We start from the raw sequence: 22869 nt of genomic DNA on the forward strand, positions 1-22869 counted from the left end.
AATGCTGGGACATTATACAGTAACGCTATGAAGGGATCGGGGGGTGACGGTATCATTGTATGTGTCAGGTTCCTATAAGGTGTCAGGACGTCACCGTCTATTTCTCCATGGAGGAGTGGGAGTATTTAGAAGAACACAAAGATCTGTACAAGGACGTCATGATGGAGGATCCCCAGCCCCTCACTTCACCAGGTAATAGACAGGACTAAATACACACGGCCTATAATTATCTGTATGTAAGGAATGAATTCAGTCCCTGTATGTGTCTCCTCCAGGTCTATCCAGTAAGAGGACAACGCCAGAGAGATGTCCCCATCCTCTTCTGCCACAGGACTGTAAACAAGAAGATCCCGATGTTCCTCAGGATTATCAGGTAGATGGAGAGAAGGTGCCATGAAATCTCCCTATGATGTGTAGACGGCTGTGAAGGTCTTGTGCTCAGTCTTGTTTTATCCACCAGTATTATATGTTTTATACTTGTGTAATGAGAACGGTGGAGATGGCAGGATTAGAGCTGACCATAGATGTGACTTCTCCATGTGTCTGTGACTTTTACAATATTCGTTTCAGGCTGAAGATCTGACCCATATTAATACTACAGAGACATATGTGAGGGGTGATGAGTGGTGTAAAGAGGAGATTGCTACATATGAGTACCCAGGTGAGTAGTAACCACTAAGTGCAGAGAAGTCACAGATTATTTTCAGTCACCGGCTGTGGCTGCTTTATAGATGGTGTAGGCTGGTCATATCACAATCAAGTGATCACCAGTTTACCGCTAGATCACAACATTTTCTTCAACCTGGAATTGTTCAAATTTCTTTGGGCAGTGAATGCCCTTGTATAAGCTTCTATAGAGCCTACAACCTGGAGGATCCACCTACCTCCTGGAATTAGAAGATGCTGACCCTAAGGGGCACTTTGCACACTACGACATCGCAAGCTGATGCTGCGATGCCGAGCGCGATAGTGCCCGCCCCCGTCGCAACTGCGATATCCTTGTGATAGCTGCCGTAGCGAACATTATCGCTACGGCGGCTTCACATGGACTCACCTGTCCTGGGACGTCGCTTTGGTCGGCAATCCGCCTCCTTATTAAGGGGGTGGGTCGTATGGCGTCACTGCGATGTCACACGGCAGGCGGCCAATAGGAGCGGAGGGGCGGAGATGAGCAGGATGTAAACATCCCGCCCACCTCCTTCCTTCCGCATATCCTACGGAAGCCGCAGTGACGCCGGTAGGAGATGTTCCTCGCTCCTGCGGCTTCACACACAGCGATGTGTGCTGCCGCAGGAACGAGGAACAACATCGGACTGTCGTGTCAGCGTAATCATGGATTACGCCAACGCTGCACCGATGATACGATTACGACGCTTTTGCGCTCGTTAATCGTATCATCGAGCCTTTACACACTACGATGTCGCCTGCGATGCCGGAAGTGCGTCATTTTCAATTTGACCCCACCGACATCGCACCTGCGATATCGTAGTGTGCAAAGTACCCCTTAGGCCTGTTTCACACATCCGGCATTTCACCAGTTTGTCAGATCTGGCACACTCCAGTACAGTGTAATACAGTACAATGGCATCGCAGCAAGCTCCGGTCACATGACAGCATGTGAACGGAGGTTGCCGCGATGCCATTGTACTGCATCTACACTATACTGGAGTGTGCCAGATGCGGCAATCCGGCGAAATGCCGGATGTGTGAAAGGGGCCTTAATGGCCCAGATCCGAAAACTTCAAATACAAATGACAGCGTATGTAGAATCAAAAAATCACTTTGAAGAGGGCGGAGGAAGGTGATGGCCAGCAGCGCTCGCCTTGACTTCATCAAATGGGTGTTGTGCATGTGTTCCGCCCCAGCTGAGAGGTCCAACACTTACTTTTGCCTTCGATGGCTGCTCCGCCACCCTGACATCATCATAGACAACGTTTTTGGGCAACACATCACAGAGAAAAGTTTTTTTTAACTCAAAGTTTAATTTCCTTTATTCAGCATTCATTCTTCTTAAAAGAGACATCTTCACAGTAAATGTTCTCAATTTTCATAAGAAACAACTTCACAATAACCTTCCTAGGACAGACATGCAGCTTTCCCTTGTGTTACCTTTCTGCTGCCGCTGCTCAACGCAGTAACTTCTGTCTAGCCCTCACCCTGTGTAACATTTTTCCAGTAGCAGAATCTGACATTTATAGTCTATTGCAGCCGTGCCCGTAATACACAATAGAGGATACCTCCTGAGGCCTGGGCAAACCATTATCCAGAGTTCGTGATCTCAGGACCTCCTGTGCCGAACACTACTGCATCTTCACTGATCTGAACTGAACGCTTAAGGCTACTTTACATGCTGCGACATCGCTAGCGATCTCATTAGCGATGTGAAATTCTAGATCGCAAGTGCGATCTGTCGAGATCGCACATGCGTAAAATGACCTATGTGCGATCTCGAAAGATCGCACTTGCGCTCTAGAATTTCACATCGCTAATGAGATCGCTAGCGATGTCGCAGCATGTAAAGTAGCCTTTAGGATACTACTGTATAAATATCCAACTTGCTGAAACCTGCACTTAGTATTGCACCTAATAATACACTATCTACGACTGACTTCCCCTCCTGCACATTTCCCTATGTTGCACTAAATCTTATCTAAAATATTCTATATTGTTATTCATATAGGTAGTACTATTTGTAGCTTACTGAATATCATCCTACTTAACATAAACTTTACATATCATTAGTAAACTCCAGTAATAAAACACCTTATATAAAACACATTACACTCTATATACTAAAAGATCTTAGAGAACCAGTAGAGTAGGAAATTCACTGCAATACCCTTAAAGGTACATTTCCATTTATATGAACACAATATACAGTAAGTAGGAGTGGGTCAATCTGTCTACTTCCTATAACTTGAAGAAAAATATTATGAACGGCCTCTAAGGCCTTCGACACACATCCGTGCCGCCGGCACGTGTTTGTCATTTTTTACACGTACCGGCGGCACGGAGACACGTTAAGCAATGCTACCCTATTGTAGCAGGCACACACGCATAAAACCACACGGAACGTGTGTCCGTGTGCGTTTGTATGTGTGTGCGTTTTTCAAAGCGCTGACATGTCAGTGTTTTCTCCCGCAGAACGGGTGTCACATGGCCCGCACCCGTACTACACGGGTGTAGTGTGGATGTGGTCCCGTGTGACACGCGCCGGAGAAAACACACGTGTCAGTGAAAAAAACCCAAAACATTAACTCCCCTTCTCCAGCCCTCCTGTCTCTGCCGCTGCTGCCTCTTGCTGCCGACCGCCGCTCATTATTCTCATTTAATATTCACTTCACTGCCTGGCAGCAGCAGCAGCGGGGAGTCGGGAGGGCTGGAGCCGAAGATCAGCACCACGGACAGCAGCGCGGACAGCAAGAAGGACCAGGTGAGTATGTAAATTACCGGTTCTACGTGTGCTATCGCGGATAGCACACGTAGAACACACGTGGCCCGCACGTACCAGAGACACGTACTTACCTGCACGCAACACGCAGGGGAAATACGTGTCTCTCGGCACATGCGTGATTTTCACGTGAGTGTGGCAGAGGCCTAAGAGAAAGTGGAGGGTGATGACGCTGTTACATCCTTAGATTCCTGATATCTTATTGAATCTATCTACCTTCTCTCCCTTCTGTGCTGCTGAATGTGCTCATATGGTCCCTGCAACACAGGGTCCAGGATTTCCGGACAAAGTTTGTATTTATTATTGACAGCATTATATGTGCAGTGAGAGCAAAGTGTGAATTTCTTTACAATAACAACAGAGTTTCCCTTTATTCTGACTTTTCGTTTCTTTTAAAATCGATTAACTGGATTGGCCCCCACAATCCCCAGACCTCAACCCAATCAAATGCTTGTGGGTAGAGTTAAAGAAAAAGCTGTATAAGGACTCAAGTGAGCCGCCCAGTATGCACCAACATTGGTAATATGTAGAAGACATTTGGGATCAGATTTCAGTTGAGACACAATTGAATCAAATCGAGAGCATGCAGATAAGGCAGTGTTGAAAGCCAAAGGAGATTTACAAAATACTAGCTTTATAATAATAAAAATTAAAATGTTAGATGTTTAGGAGCAAAACAGGAACAATGCATTGACATGACAATAATCTGTATAACTAATCATATGCTGAATAGATGCAAGCAAAATATATGTATGAGATAGCCAAGATGATTGTCTATAAAATGAAGGTAGTTTCACGCTCAAAGCTGTAGTGGATGGTGATACATGGAGCCTAAAGTCAAAAGTTCAAAACATTGTTACGTTTTTGGTTGTCACTGTAAAACAAAGTGGAATACAAACATTTTTTATGACTGAGCAACCAGAGGTCACCGGACGATCCGTAATAAAATTCATAGCTATGTGCTGCCAGGGAGCCGAAGGAATGGGAACTAGAAGAAGCAGTCCAGACAGTTGCTGCTTTGGAGTTTTGTTCTGAGCCCAAGAAGGGCAAGCAGAAACAAATTCTAGAATGTCCCTCCTCATGGATGGCCACCAGTAATGATGAGAGATCAGCTGAATGGTCTTTTTTCTGCCCAGCATGGCAAGTCATTTTAGAAGAGTGACCCCACAACAAAACTTTTTTTCTATCAGGCTCCGACACAAAAGTCTTCCCTGCAGGAATTTGGGACAATTCCACCTGTGCCAGAGTAATAATCTTGGTCAGCTGAATAATATGTTGAAGCTCATCCTCCTGGTCAGGCAGTAAGATGTATCTAGAGAGGGCATCTGCCTTGATGTATTTGTCCGTTGACCAACAATGGAGGAGGAAGTTGAAACGAACAAAGAAAGAGACCGTCTAGCTTGTCAAAGATTCAGAACTGTGTAGACCACAGGTAGCCTAGATTCTTATGAATAGCCCCCTAGATCAGGTACTACCATTCCTCCATTCCTCCAAAGCCATTTTAATTGCCAAAAATTCTAGATCCCAAATGGAATAATTGTGCTCTGAAATAGTGATGACTGTGCTCTACTATGCTCAAGTGTTCGGTACTTGTTCAGAGCAGTTGGATGCTCACATGGACACAACCAGAGCACTCGAGTATAATGGAAGTCATTGGCGGACTCAAGCATTTTACCGGACGATTTCCTGGAAAAAAATGCTGGAGTCCCTAATTGACTTCCACTATACTTTGGGGCTCGAGTCGTGCCCATTTGAGCCTCCAACAGCTCTTAAAAGAAACCTATCACCAGATTTGGGACCTATAAGCTGCGGCCACCACCAGTTTTTATACAGCATGTTAGAATGCTGTATATAAGAGCCCACTGGTGGTGGCCGCAGCTTATAGGCCCCAAATCTGGTCACAAGTTCCCTTTAATGAGTAATGAGCACCCGAGATGGTAGTGCTCACTCATTACTACTCAGGAGCAGAGAAGGCCTTGATGAAGGCATCCACTTCCAGAAAGATTGCTTATTAATGTCGGGCCTATGAAGCACGGGAGCAGAGGAGAAGGCTTGTTTTAAGGAAAGAAACACAGTCTCGGCCTCTGTACTCCAAATTTGTGGATTAGCACCCTTATGGATCACTGTTGAAAACGAAACAGTCAGAGATGAAAAAAGACAAATAAACTGAGGTAGTAGTTCGATAATCCTAAAAACCTCTTTAGTGCCAGAAGAGAGAGGCCATTTGAGAATTGCAGAAAATTTTTCAGGATCCATCCTCAGTCCAGTATCCAAAATGATATAACCTAGAAAGAGGAGAGAGGATTGATTGAAGACACACTTCTCAAACTTGGCATATAGCCAGTTCTCTCTAAGTCTTTGCAAGACTTGGCAGACATTCTTTTTGTAAGCAGTCAGGTCTGGGGAGAAAAGCAAGATATTGCAAAGGTACATGACCACTTTAAGAAAAAAAGGTGGAGGTCTACGCACCTGTTTAGATTTTTGGGAGCGGAATCAAATTACCATTAATGACCCTTATCCTCTCCTGCTCATCCCTGATTTATTTGATCAGATTATTGGTGCTATATGGTTCTCCAATTTGGATCTCTGGGGAGTTTATAATCTGATTAGAATCAGAGAAGAGGATGAGTGGAAAACGTCTTTAACATGCCTGAAGGGCATTATGAAAATTTAGTCGTGCCTTTTGGATGGACGAATGATCCCGTCGTTTTTCAACACTTTGTCAATTATATTTTCTGTGACCTGGTGGGAAGATTTGTGGTGGCATATATAGATATTTTGATTTACTTGTCTGACCTTAAAACACATCAGGTACACATCAGGCAAGTGTTATAGATCTTACACGTTACACAGTATGCCAAACTAGAAGATTATGTATTCACTTTGCAGGAGTTGCAATTTTTGGGTTTCCTAGTGTCATCTGCTGGTTTCCAGATGGATCCAGATAAGGTCCGTGAGGTTCTGAAGTGTGATCCGCCTTAAAATCTGAAAGCACTACAAAACTTTCTGGGGTTTGCTAATTATTGTAGCAAGTTCATCCGGAACGTCTCGTCGATTGTTAAACCCCTAACGGACGTGACTAAGAAAGGTGTAGATTTTTCGCGGTTGTCTGACCTCACCCACTGAGCCTTTCTTCTTTGAAGAGATGCTTTGCTATGGCATCTGTGCTCGTCCAACCTCATGTCTTGCAACCATTTATTGTTGAGGTTGATGCGTGTGAGGTGGAAGTGTTTGAGCGGTGTTATCTCAGGGGCCGTTTCCTAGTAAGTGGCATCCATGCACCTTTTTCTCAAAGAAGTTATCACCGGCCGAAAGCAACTACAATATTGGTAGTAGGAAATGGTTGGCAACTAAACTGGTATTTGAGATATGGTGTAATTTTTCAGAAGAGGCAGTTGACCTTGTCACAGTGATTTCCAATCATAAAAATCTTCTGTACCTCAAATCTGCTAAGTGCCTTAATATTAGCTAGGTAGTCCTTATTTTTTTTCCCAGGATTAGATTTGTGGTTACCTATTGTCCCAGGGTCAAAAACGTCAAAGCTGATGCTTTGTGCGGAGGTTTCCTGAGGAAGGTAGCTCATTTTACTCTGTCTCTATTATACAGGAAGGGGCAGTGGCGTAGCTACTGCTTTTGCCGCCCGGGGCGGTCGTCAAATTTGCCGCCCCCCTCCGTTGGCCGTTGAAAATCCAGAAATTTTCAAAAATTTGGAAAACCATCAAAATATTTATTTTTCATGGAACTAAATCAAAGATCTAATTGTAGACTGCTGCTATTAGTCCTAGACTTTCACCTTTTTACACACATGTAGGCCTATTATATACACACACACACACACACACACACACACACACACACACACACACACAGCTCTGCTGTATACATACAGACACACACAGCTCTGCTGCATACATACAGACACACAAAACTCTGCTGCATACATACAGACACACACACACACACAGCTCTGCTGCATACAGACAGACACAACTCTGCTGCATACATACAGACACACACAGCTCTGCTGCATATAGACACACACAACTGCATACATACAGACACACAACTCTGCAGCATACATACAGACACACACAACTCTGCAGCTGCTGCATACATACAGACACACAAATCTGTAGCTGCTGCATATATGAATACATATAGACACACACAACTCTGCTGCATACATACAGACACACACAGCTCTACTGCATACATACAGACAACTCTGCAGCATACATACAGACAACTCTGCAGCATACACACAACTCCATACAGACAGACACACAACTCTGCAGCATACATACAGACACACACAGCTCTACTGCATTTATACAGACACACAGCTCTACTGCATACAGACAGACACAAAACTCTGCAGCATACATACAGACACACACAACTCTGCAGCTGCTGCATACATATATACAAATTGTCTCTCCAGTAAAGGAGACATATATACATACATACAGGCACACACAACTCTGCAGCTGCTGCATACATGCATACATACAGACACACACAACTCTGTAGCTGATGCATACATGCATGCATACAGACACACACAACTCTGTAGCTGATGCATACATGCATGCATACAGACACACAACTCTGTAGCTGCTGTATACATGCATACATACAGACACACACAACTCTGTAGCTTCTGTATACATGCATACATACAGACACACACACACAACTCTGTAGCTGCTGTATACATGCATACATACAGATACACACAACTCTGTAGCTGCTGTATACATGCATACATACAGACACACACAACTCTGTAGCTTCTGTATACATGCATACATACAGACACACACACACAACTCTGTAGCTGCTGTATACATGCATACATACAGACACACACAACTCTGTAGCTGCTGCATACATGCATACACAGTACAAGAAAAATTGAACAGTCCAGGTATGGTATGCTTGAATGATTTTTATTTTTGCAATTAAACGGTGCTGTCCAACGTGTCGGCTCATACAAGAGCCTTCGTCAGGGACAGAAAAGTAGTGGGACATGCATGATACAAAAAAGAGAAAAAACAGAAAATAATTTACAATTATATCATTTTTTTTAGATATGAAGGACTGGAGAAAACGGGTTTAATACCGCGCTAAAAACCACGAGCATGTATAAATCAAATTATTCTCTTTATTTAGATCATTCCTACGCGTTTCAGAGGCTCATCTGCCTCCTTCCTCAGGGAAAAGAATCTTACAGACAGAAAGGGTTTATCCTTATGAAGCAGCAAACAGAGAAAAAAATGTGAAAGCAACCAATCATGACATCATCATTACATATGTTCCTGAGCGATGATGACTCATTGCCTCGTGGAATAAGGCTATGTCATAACATATACAACACAAATTTCAGGATATTTCGCATAAAAGGCAATGAATAATAATAAAGAATAAAAAGAAAAATGAAAAAATAAATAAAAATGAATAAAAAAAATTTTTTTTATTTGAATGAATGCTTGTCTGTGTTTCATTTTTAGAAAAAAAGTCTTTTAATGTGTATGAAAAAGAGGGAGAAGTTTTTATTTATATTTTATTTATCTATTTTATTTTATTTATTTTATATATATAAAGAAAGGAAAAAATTTTAATTTATATGTGAAAATATATATGTAAAAACAATGGACAGAGGGAAAGAGGGTTAATTCCCATATCCAAGACAGATTCAAACCCATAGATTTGTGTCTGTGTTCTCATATGCTATTGAGCTACCAATGCTCCATATAAACAGCTTGGTGTTAAAAGCAAACACAGGTAAACACCTGAACAATTAGGGGATTAGAAAAAGGTATATATTTATGAGACCCATAAATATAGAGAGATTCAGGTTTGTGATATACTATTCAGTATATGTGAGATTCAGTATCTATAAAATAGAATATGTGATGATTTATTATATTGCATTCTAAAAAAGGATGCATTTAATATAGTTCAAATTAGTGATATGTAGAGAGAGAGAAGAAAAATTTGATGGTGTATTTATAGGTATATAGGAATGAGTGATATTGACCAAAGTGATTTTGTTATGAAAGATGACATAAAGGAAAAAGGAACATGCATATTTAGAACTAGAAAAAGAAAAAAATGATGAAGAACGATGAATTGTAATGCACATACATGAAGAGACAATTTCTTTGTCTGGAAAGGTGATGGTAAACCATGATAAACAACATGGTTTATCCAAACATTGCACAATTTTTCATAATAAAAGTTTAAATTTTAAAATAACACCTATAGAACAGATTCCCACAAGTGTGAAGGATAGAGCAGAGGTCCTCAGCAGAAAAGAAACGTTTTGGATACATAGGTTAAATACACTGAAGCCTTTCGGCTTAAATGAAGTGACTGATCTGTTCTATTAACTACCGCCCTCGCATTCCTATGTTTTATTCTAGTGATTTGCTAAAATTATACATAATTCTTTCTGACAGCTGATCTTTTCTGTGTGTCATGCTCAGGTTCCCAACTGATATCCATTCTCTCAGTTTCCTCTTGTTTTTAGTGTTATCATCCTATTATATATATCTTTATATGTATATATATTTTTTAAAAAAAAGTTTTAGTAATTTTTAAAAGATTTAAAAAATTTTTTTTTCAATTTTTTATAATTATATTCCCTCAGAAATTTTATTACATTTGATGAATCACATTTTTTTATGGTGTATTTTTTCATTGTAATTGTAAGAATATATTGTTTCCAACATTCCAACGTGCTCATAGGTTTATTCGTAATTTAATCCATTTTCAATCTAAAAACTTCAGTTTTTTCATATGTCATATATATATTTTTTTGGGATAATACATATTTGTCCTGCTTTCAGACATCTTCATGTTCTTGCATAATATTTTTATTATGATTTGATATATCTTCATGTTGATATATTTTTTATACACATTCACATATCTTTATGACACAATCAGGATATATTTTTCATATATTCTTCTTATTCTAAATTTTCTTTCAGACCCTCAGTATTTTTGTTATTTGTTTTAATTCTGATTTTACGTATATGTATGTGTGTATGCATGGATGTATATATATGTGTATGTATTTATATATATGTATTTATAGATTTCATTTTTCTGCCTCAGAGACCTTTATTTTTAATCCACACCTTTACACATAATATGTTGTATCACAACTTATATTAATATTCACATTTTCTTGTAATCCAATCAGACTTTATTCATATTTTTAATATTTACATATCCTTGTAATCCAATCAGACTTTATTCCCCGATCTCTTATTGTCGGCTAATACCCCGTGCATCTCTTTCTCTTGTTTTATTTCTAATATTGTGATTCATGTTTCTCCATGAATCGGCACTTTGCGCACTCATTTCTTTCCCCACAGTTTGACCTCACATCACCCCCTTTGGTGAGGAACTTGCTCCTTATACACATCGTGATCATGCGCGGTTCATCTCTTTCCCACGGTCTGAACTCACTTCACCTTTCCAGACAAAGAAATTGTCTCTTCATGTATGTGCATTACAATTCATCGTTCTTCATCATTTTTTTCTTTTTCTAGTTCTAAATATGCATGTTCCTTTTTCCTTTATGTCATCTTTCATAACAAAATCACTTTGGTCAATATCACTCATTCTTATATACCTATAAATACACCATCAAATTTTTCTTCTCTCTCTCTACATATCACTAATTTGAACTATATTAAATGCATCCTTTTTTAGAATGCAATATAATAAATCATCACATATTCTATTTTATAGATACTGAATCTCACATATACTGAATAGTATATCACAAACCTGAATCTCTCTATATTTATGGGTCTCATAAATATATACCTTTTTCTAATCCCCTAATTGTTCAGGTGTTTACCTGTGTTTGCTTTTAACACCAAGCTGTTTATATGGAGCATTGGTAGCTCAATAGCATATGAGAACACAGACACAAATCTATGGGTTTGAATCTGTCTTGGATACGGGAATTAACCCTCTTTCCCTCTGTCCATTGTTTTTACATATATATTTTCACATATAAATTAAAACTTTTTCCTTTCTTTATATATATAAAATAAATAAAATAAAATAGATAAAATATAAATAAAAACTTCTCCCTCTTTTTCATACACATTAAAAGACTTTTTTTCTAAAAATGAAACACAGACAAGCATTCATTCAAATAAAAAAAATTTTTTTTATTCATTTTTATTTATTTTTTCATTTTTCTTTTTATTCTTTATTATTATTCATTGCCTTTTATGCGAAATATCCTGAAATTTGTGTTGTATATGTTATGACATAGCCTTATTCCACGAGGCAATGAGTCATCATCGCTCAGGAACATATGTAATGATGATGTCATGATTGGTTGCTTTCACATTTTTTTCTCTGTTTGCTGCTTCATAAGGATAAACCCTTTCTGTCTGTAAGATTCTTTTCCCTGAGGAAGGAGGCAGATGAGCCTCTGAAACGCGTAGGAATGATCTAAATAAAGAGAATAATTTGATTTATACATGCTCGTGGTTTTTAGCGCGGTATTAAACCCGTTTTCTCCAGTCCTTCATATCTAAAAATTTGCTCTATAACGGGGCCGCTGCAGAACCACCTAAGCGCTCATCCACGCTAACAAAGGGGTTGTGACTGGCACAACCCGGCCAGGTGAGTGCACTGTCTTTATCCTCTTTTACTCTGTAAACCGGGTAAAACCCTATTGCGCCTTTTTTCTCCCCCATTACAGCACAATTATATCATGACATGGCATCAGGCATCAGAAAAACATGAGAAAACCACATATTACCTATGGGAGGAGTGAAAGGGAGGGGGGGGGATGTCGCATTGTGAATGTGAAGAAGTGGTGAGGATATATACAGCTGTATATATGATTAGTGGGATAAGGGAATTGAAAATTGAGAAAGGAAGGAAAGAGGAAGAACAAGGGAAGAACAGGGGAAAAAAGGAAAAGGGGCAAAAAGGGGGGGGATGGAAGAAGAGAGTGAAGAGAAGAAGGGGAGAGAAGGAAAAGTAAAGAAAGAAATGAGAAAGAGGGGAGGAGGGGGAACTTGAGACATACCCGTAGTTATGAAGGTCAAGTAGAAATTCCTAGCAGCACCTTGAAGACCAGAAGGTAAAGGTGAAATCTGGGAGAGAAAAGGGGATGTATAATATACAGAGGACTGTATCTGGTAGGGGCGAAAAATGTCAATCAGGTTAGATCATGGTATAACTTACATGTGAATAGTCAGGAGGGGCACTTTAAACAATAGGAGGTTATATGTAACTGTGAAAAAAAGGGGGGGGGGAAGAAGGAGGGGAAGTGATAGTACATAAGAAAAATGGAGTTAAAAGCTGAGAGAATAGCATGATCTATCCTGATTGACATTTTTTGCCCCTACCAGATACAGTCCTCTGTATATTATACATCCCCTTTTCTCTCCCAGATTTCACCTTTACCTTCTGGTCTTCAAGGTGCTACTAGGATTTTCTTCTTGACCAAGCACAGTTCAGATGTAGAGGAGTTGAGCCTGCACCAAGCACAGGGAAGATGTAGCAGAGCTGAGCCTGCACCAGACACAGGGCAGATGTAGCAGAGCTGAGCCTGCACCAGACACAGGGCAGATGTAGCAGAGCTGAGCCTGCACCAGACACAGGGCAGATGTAGCAGAGCTGAGCCTGCACCAGACACAGGGCAGATGTAGCAGAGCTGAGCCTGCACCAGACACAGGGCAGATGTAGCAGAGCTGAGCCTGCACCAGACACAGGGCAGATGTAGCAGAGCTGAGCCTGCACCGAGCACAGGGCAGATGTAGCAGAGCTGAGCCTGCACCGAGCACAGGGCACATGTAGCAGAGCTGAGCCTGCACCGAGCACAGGGCACATGTAGCAGAGCTGAGCCTGCACCGAGAACAGGGCAGATGTAGCAGAGCTGAGCCTACACCAAGCACAGGGCAGATGTAGCAGAGCTGTGCCTGCACCAAGCACAGGGCAGATGTAGCAGAGCTGAGCCTGCACCAAGCACAGGGCAGATGTAGCAGAGCTGAGCCTGCACCGACACACGCGGCTCCTGGGGGCCCGCACACACAGCTCCTGAGGTGGGAAAAGCCTATGCAGTTCACTGGGGCCCATAAACCGGGTGGCTGGGAGGGAGTATACAGGTCGAGGGGGGAGGGGGATAGCACTTACCGCTTGGTTCAGATGAGAGGGGGCCAGCGCTGTGCTGGGTGTTGCTGGCTGCGCCTCCTTCATCTGTGGGACAGAGCAGGACGCCGGGCGGTAGCTCCGCCCACAGATGAAGCTCAATCCAGCAGGACACTGTGGTCTGTATGCCTTAAAGAGACAGCAGCCACAGTTTCCTGCTGAGGACTCCGGTTCCCAGAACTCGGCCCGGGGGCAGCAGAACTGAAGGCGAGTGGCCAAAATGCCGCCCCCCTTACACGTGCCGCCCGGGGCGGACTGCCCCCTCCGCCCCATCTTTGCTACGCCACTGGGAAGGGGTGGTTGTCTCTGCTGTATGTTCTAAGCTCGAGGGTGACTCAGTTGCAGACGTTGTCCCCACTCTCCTCTTTCTTTCACCAGGGCCTTCCATCTATACCATTCCTGCTGTTACCTCTGTGTTGTGCCACACACTGAGTGTCTGTACCCTCTGGCATGACAGGCAGTCTCCCAATCAGGCCCTAGGCATGGAATTTTTCATGCTTTGTGGGACAAGAGTGAATGAGATGTTATGTGCTTCCGCAGTAAAAGCATAGTCCCTTGGCACAATATATTTCCTGTCATTGCTGAGTTAACTTAACATGGTTGACCTGCATCAGATCAGGAACAGTAGTAGTATACTGGGAAGTCAACGGATTCTAAAAAGATGGAGCAAGATCCAGCAGTCTTATCTTGTGTGTCATCTCTCTAATACGTTCCTGGAAACTGAGATAGATTCGGGTAGACAAGGAGATGAGATCATCAAGGATGGTGAGGGTATCATGACGAGCCATTTCATCCTTGAGCCTCCTGAACAAACCTTCCCAAAAGGCGGCTTCAAACACCTCATTAGTACATGTTAGTTGGGAGGAAAGGGTATGCAATTGTATTGCGTATTGTCCCATAGTCTGGCTACCCTGATGCAGATAGAGAAGGGAAGATGCTGCAGAAAAAACATGACCCTGCTCATCAAAGCCTCTGCGGAAGGACCCCAAGAAGACCTGAGTGTCCGAGGTAATAGGGTCTCTTCTCTTCCGTAGTGGATTGATCCAGGCAAGAGCCTCTTCTCCCAAATGGGACATTAAAAAGGCCTCTGATTGAGGAACTCTTGGAATAGTTTAGGGTCACAGTCAATTAAGATTGGAGCGAAGAAACATGGATCGGCTCTAGGTGTGAGGGTTGCAGGCTGAGTAATAGCAGCCAAGGCTGTTGCAGAAGGGCCTGGTGAAGGAGAAATGGCTGAAGTCAGATGGCTCTAATGGATGTTCCCCCGACCACAGAAGGGTCAGCATTTGATCCTGCTATTCTCGATGGCTAATCATCTCTTGAAATAATTCAGAGAGTGGGGGAGGATTTGAACCAGCTGGTTGCATGGCCTGAGTAAACTTACAGCCGCTGAGGCAGGCATGTAGCAGAAAGGGGTGAGGACTCACTGCGCAAAAGACCAGGCTTACCCTGAAGTGTATACCTGGTTTTCACCAGAGCCTCTGATGGTGAAGATGGAGTGGGCTGCAGGTAGACCCCAGGTACTACTTCAGAACAGTCCCCAAAGGGTCAGGGACGGAGGTACGGAAGGATAAGCAGGACAGAGTGGGTGCAATGGCCTGGAGTACCACTGGAGACAGGCAGGACAGGATGAGGTTAAAGTCAGTATTGTACATATATATATATAGTGAAAAAACAATCCCTTTAAAAAAAAATTATTTTATTAAATATGTCTTAAAAATTCCCAAGTGATTCACCTATCTAGAATTTATCAAGGGTAGTATAAATATACACCAGGGTAGCCACCCCTATACAAAAGAAAATACAATCAGAGGCAGAAAAACGGGAGTATGGGATCCCAAATGGGATTAATCTGGCCCTATCATGGACCTACCACCTCACACCTTCCTACCGACGGAGGTAAATCACCTTAACTTAGCCGGGCGCCCCCGTTCCTCGGTGGCTATCCCTCACTTACCCTAATAAATTCCCTACCATATGAGGAGAAATGCCTGAGCAAGTTACCTCTAATTATTGGTTGGACTTTTTTACCCCACAATGGACTTTAAAGAGAGGGCAATTATAGCTCCACCTGTTTAATATGCTCAAATTCAGCTGGTCATTAATTCATATACAGGGATAATAGATACCATAACAACCTGTCCAGTTAATATGCTCAAGTTCAGCTGGTCATTAATTCATATATAGGGAAAATAGATACCATAACAACCTGTCCAGTTAATATACTCAAATTCAACTGATCATTAATTCATATATTGAGATAACAAACGCCACAGTACCCTGTTATTTCTGATCAGTCATTATGCTCAAACTCAACCGATCATCAATTCATAAACAGGCATAACAAATACCATATATCCAGTTGATATGTTCCAATTCAACTGGTCATCCGTTAATATACAGGGACAACAGGTACCATAGCACCCCACTATCTAGATCAGGTTGATATGCCCCAATTCGACCAGAATAAATTCAAATACAGGGGCAAAAAGTCCAAATACCAAGTTATCCTAATAAATAAGAAAAACACATTTAACTTGCTTTCAGCAAATCCTAACCTCTGAAACAATGCCAGTATATACACTCATTATGAATGAATAAATATCATTTTAAAGCTGATAAATTAACTTCCCTTTATCAAGTGCATCCGCACTGCCTCGACGCGTTTCTCCGCCCTCTAATCCGGTTCATCAGGAGGCCCAGGGAGACAGGGAACTATTCAGTAATGATACATGTCTTCATATGGCAGCAGCTGCCGCCATTATGCCGGCAGCTTAAATAGACCACATCAAACAGATGAGAGCAACAATGTCCCAGGTGTACGATAGTGGGCTTCTGTCTCAAATGGGTATAGTGCGCATGTCCATTCCCATTCAGCTGCTGCCATATGAAGACATGTATCATTACTGAATAGTTCCCTGTCTCCCTGGGCCTCCTGATGAACCGGATTAGAGGGCGGAGAAACGCGTCGAGGCAGTGCGGATGCACTTGATAAAGGGAAGTTAATTTATCAGCTTTAAAATGATATTTATTCATTCATAATGAGTGTATATACTGGCATCGTTTCAGAGGTTAGGATTTGATGAAAGCAAGTTAAATGTGTTTTTCTTATTTATTAGGATAACTTGGTATTTGGACTTTTTGCCCCTGTATTTGAATTTATTCTGGTCGAATTGGGGCATATCAACCTGATCTAGATAGTGGGGTGCTATGGTACCTGTTGTCCCTGTATATTAACGGATGACCAGTTGAATTGGAACATATCAACTGGATATATGGTATTTGTTATGCCTGTTTATGAATTGATGATCAGTTGAGTTTGAGCATAATGACTGATCAGAAATAACAGGGTACTGTGGCGTTTGTTATCTCAATATATGAATTAATGATCAGTTGAATTTGAGTATATTAACTGGACAGGTTGTTATGGTATCTATTTTCCCTATATATGAATTAATGACCAGCTGAACTTGAGCATATTAACTGGACAGGTTGTAATGGTATCTATTATCCCTGTATATGAATTAATGACCAGCTGAATTTGAGCATATTAAACAGGTGGAGCTATAATTGCCCTCTCTTTAAAGTCCATTGTGGGGTAAAAAAGTCCAACCAATAATTAGAGGTAACTTGCTCAGGCATTTCTCCTCATATGGTAGGGAATTTATTAGGGTAAGTGAGGGATAGCCACCGAGGAACGGGGGCGCCCGGCTAAGTTAAGGTGATTTACCTCCGTCGGTAGGAAGGTGTGAGGTGGTAGGTCCATGATAGGGCCAGATTAATCCCATTTGGGATCCCATACTCCCGTTTTTCTGCCTCTGATTGTATTTTCTTTTGTATAGGGGTGGCTACCCTGGTGTATATTTATACTACCCTTGATAAATTCTAGATAGGTGAATCACTTGGGAATTTTTAAGACATATTTAATAAAATAAAATTTTTTTAAAGGGATTGTTTTTTCACTATATATATGTACCTTTTGACTATCCTGGAATTATTTTGATTGTTAGCCTTAAAGTCAGTATTGGGAGGCAGAGAGCAGACTGGTGTACTAGCATGGACAAGCACACTAGGAACCTAATTTCTTAGTAGGGAGATGCCTAAAGGGTAAGTTACACGCTGCGATATCGGTACCGATATCGCTATCGAGCGTACCCGCCCTCGTCGGTTGTGCGTCACGGAGAAATCGCTGCCCGTGGCACACAACATCGCTAACACCCGTCACACGGACTTACCTTCCCTGCGACGTCGCTCTGGCCAGCGATCCGCCTCCTTTCTAAGGGGGCAGTTCGTGCGGCGTCACAGCGACGTCACACGGCAGCCGTCCAATAGCAGAGGAGGGGCGGAGATGAGCGGCCGGAACATGCCGCCCACCTCCTTCCTTCCTCATTGCAGGGTGGACGCAGGTAAGGCTGCTTTCACACCTCCGGTTTTAGCAGAGCCGGCCAATCCGGCTCTAAAAGCTATGCGGCGACAAAACCGCATCCTTTGCATAAGTTTTTTTACATGCGGCCCGTCCGGTTTTTGCAGCTTGCGGCAGGCTATTGAGCATGCGCAGTGGAAATATCCGCATGCGGCGGCCGGATGTGGTTTTTGCCGCATCGCGCCGCATCCGGCGTCCATAGGCATGCATTGGAAAAAGCACCGCATCGGCCGGATGTGGTACGATGCGTTATTTTTTGCCGGACAAAAAAACGTGCCAGGCAACATTCCATCCGGCCGCCGCATGGGCTAAATATGCCACATGCGGCAAAAACCGAACGCAAGCCCATGCAGCACAATCCAGCACTAATGAAAGTCTATGTGGAAAAAACGCAACTGGCGGCAAAAAAAAACGGTTGCGTTTTTTCTGCAAAGAGCCGGATTGTGCCGCACACCTAAAACCGAATGTGTGAAAGCAGCCTAAGGAGATGTTCATCGTTCCTGCGGTGTCACACATAGCGATGTGTGCTGCCGCAGGAACAACGAACAACATCGTACCTGCAGCAGCAACGATATTTGGGAAAGGAGCGACGTGTCAACGAGCAACAATTTTTCACGTTTTTGCGCTTGTTGATCGTCGCACCTTGGTGTCATACGCTGCGATGTCGCTAACTGTGCCGGATGTGCGTCACTAACGACGTGACCCCAACGATATATCGTTATCGATGTCGCAGCATGTAAAGCACCCTTAAGACTTCCTGCCATAGGCTGGGGACCTTTTAGGGTGGGTGTGCTGTCTCTTTAAGAGGCAGAGAGCGCATGCCCTAAGAACTATACCAGGAGGCCTGCGTGACATGCACATAATCTGGTGCAAGGTGACTCAGGACCGAGGGAGTTCTCCAGGAGGGACAGGTGCCAGGCAGCAGTGGCAGCACAGGGACACTAATGCTACACTTTCAAGAGCCTCTGAGCTACTAGTAATGTAGAAACCCTCCGATTTTCCTTTTGAGAGATGATGTACCTGAGTAGGTGCTTGTTTTTAGCAAGATGAGTTAAAGTTTTTATTGGTATCATTTTCTCCTACATAATACAGTCATAGCCAAAAGTGTTGAGAATGCTACAAATATTAATTTTTACAAAGTCTACTGCTTAAGTTTTTCTAATGGCAATTTGCATATACTCCAGAATGTCATAAAGAGTGATCAGCTTAACAGCAATTACTTGCAAAGTCAATATTGGCTAAGAAAATGAACTTTAACCCCCAAAACACATTTCAGCATCATTGCATTCCTGCCTTAAAAGGAGCAGCTAACATTGTTTTAGTGATTGTTCCATTAACACAGGTGTGGGTGTTGATGAGGACAGGGCTGGCAATCAATCAGTCATGATTAAGTAAGAATGACACCACTGGACACTTTAAAAGGAGGCTGGTGCTTGGTATCATTGTTTCTCTTTAGTTAACCATGGTTATCTCTAAAGAAACACGTGCAGCCATCATTGCTCTGCACAAAAATGGCCTAACAGGGAAGAGTATCGCAGCTACAAAGATTGCACCTCAGTCAACGATCTATCGCATCATCAAGAACTTCAAGGAGAGAGCTTCCATTGTTGCCAAAAAGGCTCCAGGGCGCCCAAGAAGGACCAGCAAACGCCAGGACCGTATCTTAAAACTGTTTCAGCTGCGGGATCGGACTACCAGTAGAGCCGAGCTAGCTCAGCAATGGCAGCAGGCTGGTGTGAGTGCTTCTGCACGCACTGTGAGGCGGAGACTGCTTGAGCAAGGCCTGGTTTCAAGGAGGGCAGCAAAGAAGCCACTTCTCTCCAGAAAAAACATCAGGGACCGACTGATATTCTGCAAAAGGTACAGGGAGTGGACTGCTGAGGACTGGGGTAAAGTCATTTTCTCAGATGAATCCCCTTTTCGATTGTTTGGGACATCTGGAAAACAGCTTATTAGGAGAAGAAGAGGTGAGCGCTACCACCAGTCTTGTCTCATGCCAACTGTTAAGCATCCTGAAACGATTCATGTGTGGGGTTGCTTCTCAGCCAAGGGAATCGGCTCACTCACAGTCTTGCCTAAAAACACAGCCATGAATAAAGAATGGTACCAGAATGTCCTCCAAGAGCAACGTCTCCCAACTGTGCAAGAGCAGTTTAGCGCCCAACAATGCCCTTTCCAGCATGATGGAGCACCTTGCCATAAAGCAAAGGTGATCACTAAATGGCTCATGGAACAAAACATAGAGATTTTGGGTTCATGGCCTGGAAACTCCCCAGATCTTAATCCCATTGAGAACTTGTTGGCAATCATCAAGAGACGGGTGGACAAACAAAAACCAACAAATTCTGGCAAAATTGCTTATGCAAGAATGGACAGCTATCAGTCAGGATTTGATCCAGAAGTTGATTGAGAGCATGCCAGAGCATTGCAGAGGTCCTGAAGAAGAAGGGTCAACACTGCAAATATTGACTTGCTGCATTAACTCATTCTAACTGTCAATATAACCTTTTGGTACTCATAATATGATTGCAATTATATTTCTGTATGTGATGTAAACATCAGACAAACACAATTAAAAACCAGAGGGCAACAGATCATGTGAAAATATAATTTTGGTGTCATTCTCAAAACTTTTGGCCATGACTGTGTATTTTCATGGCTACTTATTTCAATATTTTGGACGCAGAATGAACAAACTGTTGAACACCACATTCTACTGGTTGTCTATTACAATGAACTGTCATTCTTAGTGAATAATTCAATTTTGCTACATAACTTTTCATTTCTATAGCCATTTTAAGTACAAATGTTCAAAAATATAAATTTTAAGGATATTTTGTTAAAAAGTAATAATTGGTTTTATTTGTGGCAGATAACTCTTACTGGAGATCAGAGGGACAACTTACATCTTCAATTTTTAAATCAGATGACCTTGAGACAAAGCATACAATTGAAGTTATCCCATCATCCCTTCACAGCAAAGAGCCATCATCTGATCCTATGAATCAGGTCTTATCTTTTGATTCATTACAGACTACTAAGAGCAATAGAACTCACAAAAGAAGCTTTAAAAAGCAAACTGCTTTTAAAGCAAAGAAGCCAATTTCACACTCAGAATATAAAAACTGTTTTCCCCTCGAAAAATCTTTTGTTAATCATGAAAAAATGCACACAAAGGAAAAGAGATATTCTTGTTCTAAGTGTGGGAGATATTTTAACCAGAAATCAGTTCTTGTTAGGCATGAGAGAATTCATACTGGGAAGAAGCCATATTCTTGTTCAGAATGTGGGAAATGTTTTGTATTTAAATCAAAACTTGTTGGACATGAGAGAAGTCACACCGGGGAGAAGCCTTTTTCATGTTCAGAATGTGGGAAATGCTTTGCACATAAATCAACTCTTGTTGAACACCAGAGAATTCACACAGGGGAGAAGCCTTTTTCATGTTCAGAATGTGGGAAATGTTTTGCACAGAAATCAACTCTTGTTGGACACCAGAGAATTCACACAGGGGAAAAGCCTTTTTCATGTCCAGAATGTGGGAAAGGTTTTGTACGTAAATCAAAACTTGTTATACATCAGACAACGCACCGAGGTGAAAAGCCATTTTCATGTTTAGACTGTGGGAAATATTTCAACCAAAAATCGGATCTTATTATGCACCACAGAGTTCACACAGGGAAGAAGCCATACACCTACCTAGATTTTGAAATATAAATTATTGGAAAATCATATTTTGTTTTCCATTAAAAAAAAAAAATGCTCAGATAAATCTATATTTTGACAAATTATGCAAAAAACATAACATAAGGGAAATTACTTTTGTTCTTACTGTATTTTTTGGACTATAAGACATATTTAACACGAAAAGAATCTTGCTAATTTGTAAGTGCCTCTTAGAGTACTGGGCACACATTTAGTATTTGGTGCAGAAAGTTTTTTTACACCATTTCTGCATTTCTTGGCAGGAAAAATGCACCAAATCTGGAAAGAGAAAATACTCAACGTGTGTATTAGAATTCTGGATTCTTACTGTTTTTGCTGGCATCAGGATTCTCTTCAGGTTTTGTCACTAGTCTGCACTAAAAAAAAAATGCAATAAAAACGCAACGTGTGCACACAACCTTACAGTCTGGAGGCAGCTTCCTGTGATAGAGGATAGAGGAGAACAATGTCCTTCCTGATCACTGTGAGAATTGCTCTCTGCTTCTGCCCCACAATGTTCTATTTGATTGGTACAGAGCAGGAGAGGAAGCTACTGGAACCTGCACAGAGCCTGCAAGTCCTGAGTGAGCATCTGAAGAACCTTCCACCGACTAGCTCCAGGGTTTTTCAGGTCCTGCAAAATGGAGTAATGTATAGACCGTGAATACATAAGCTCTATGTGAATATAAATGTGCATATGTAGCAAGCTAAGAGTGCATGTACAGTTTATGTAGCAGTGCCGTGTGTATATATGTGCACTGCAGACTGTTTATTAATATCAATGCTGTGAAGCTATATAAAATAAAACACATGGTGCAGAGAAACACTAACAATAGATTTATTACTTCCCTATTCTGCTCCCGTCCATTAAAATTTGTGATATTGACCCTCTTTTTTTAGATTTGCAGGGAAGAGGTAATTAATAGGAAAGATGTTTTTGAAATTTGGTACTGCTAAACTGGACATGCGTCTTAAGGTAAGGTGCGTCTGAAAAATACGGTATATTAGAATTACAGTTATGCGCAGTGTAGGGTTTCAGCCCCCTGGTAGTCACTCGTAGAAGCAGTGGCAGAGATTTTTCAAATCAAATTATAAA

At 41.9% G+C, this 22869-nt stretch overlaps 1 protein-coding gene across 1 annotated transcript in view; it reads left to right on the forward strand.

Annotated features, from left to right (window-relative positions):
* LOC142312961 (uncharacterized) overlaps positions 1–22129 on the forward strand; it is a 142550-nt gene extending 120421 nt beyond the window's left edge. The window contains exons 20-23 of the mRNA XM_075351949.1: positions 69–192; positions 276–373; positions 571–661; positions 20941–22129. Coding sequence (XP_075208064.1) covers positions 69–192; positions 276–373; positions 571–661; positions 20941–21785 — 1158 coding nt within the window. The 3' untranslated portion in view covers positions 21786–22129. The remainder of the gene's footprint in view (positions 1–68; positions 193–275; positions 374–570; positions 662–20940) is intronic.
* The last annotated feature ends 740 nt before the right edge of the window (positions 22130–22869 follow it).

This window comes from Anomaloglossus baeobatrachus, chromosome 5, assembly GCF_048569485.1.
Source record: "Anomaloglossus baeobatrachus isolate aAnoBae1 chromosome 5, aAnoBae1.hap1, whole genome shotgun sequence".
Lineage (NCBI taxonomy): Eukaryota > Metazoa > Chordata > Amphibia > Anura > Aromobatidae > Anomaloglossus > Anomaloglossus baeobatrachus.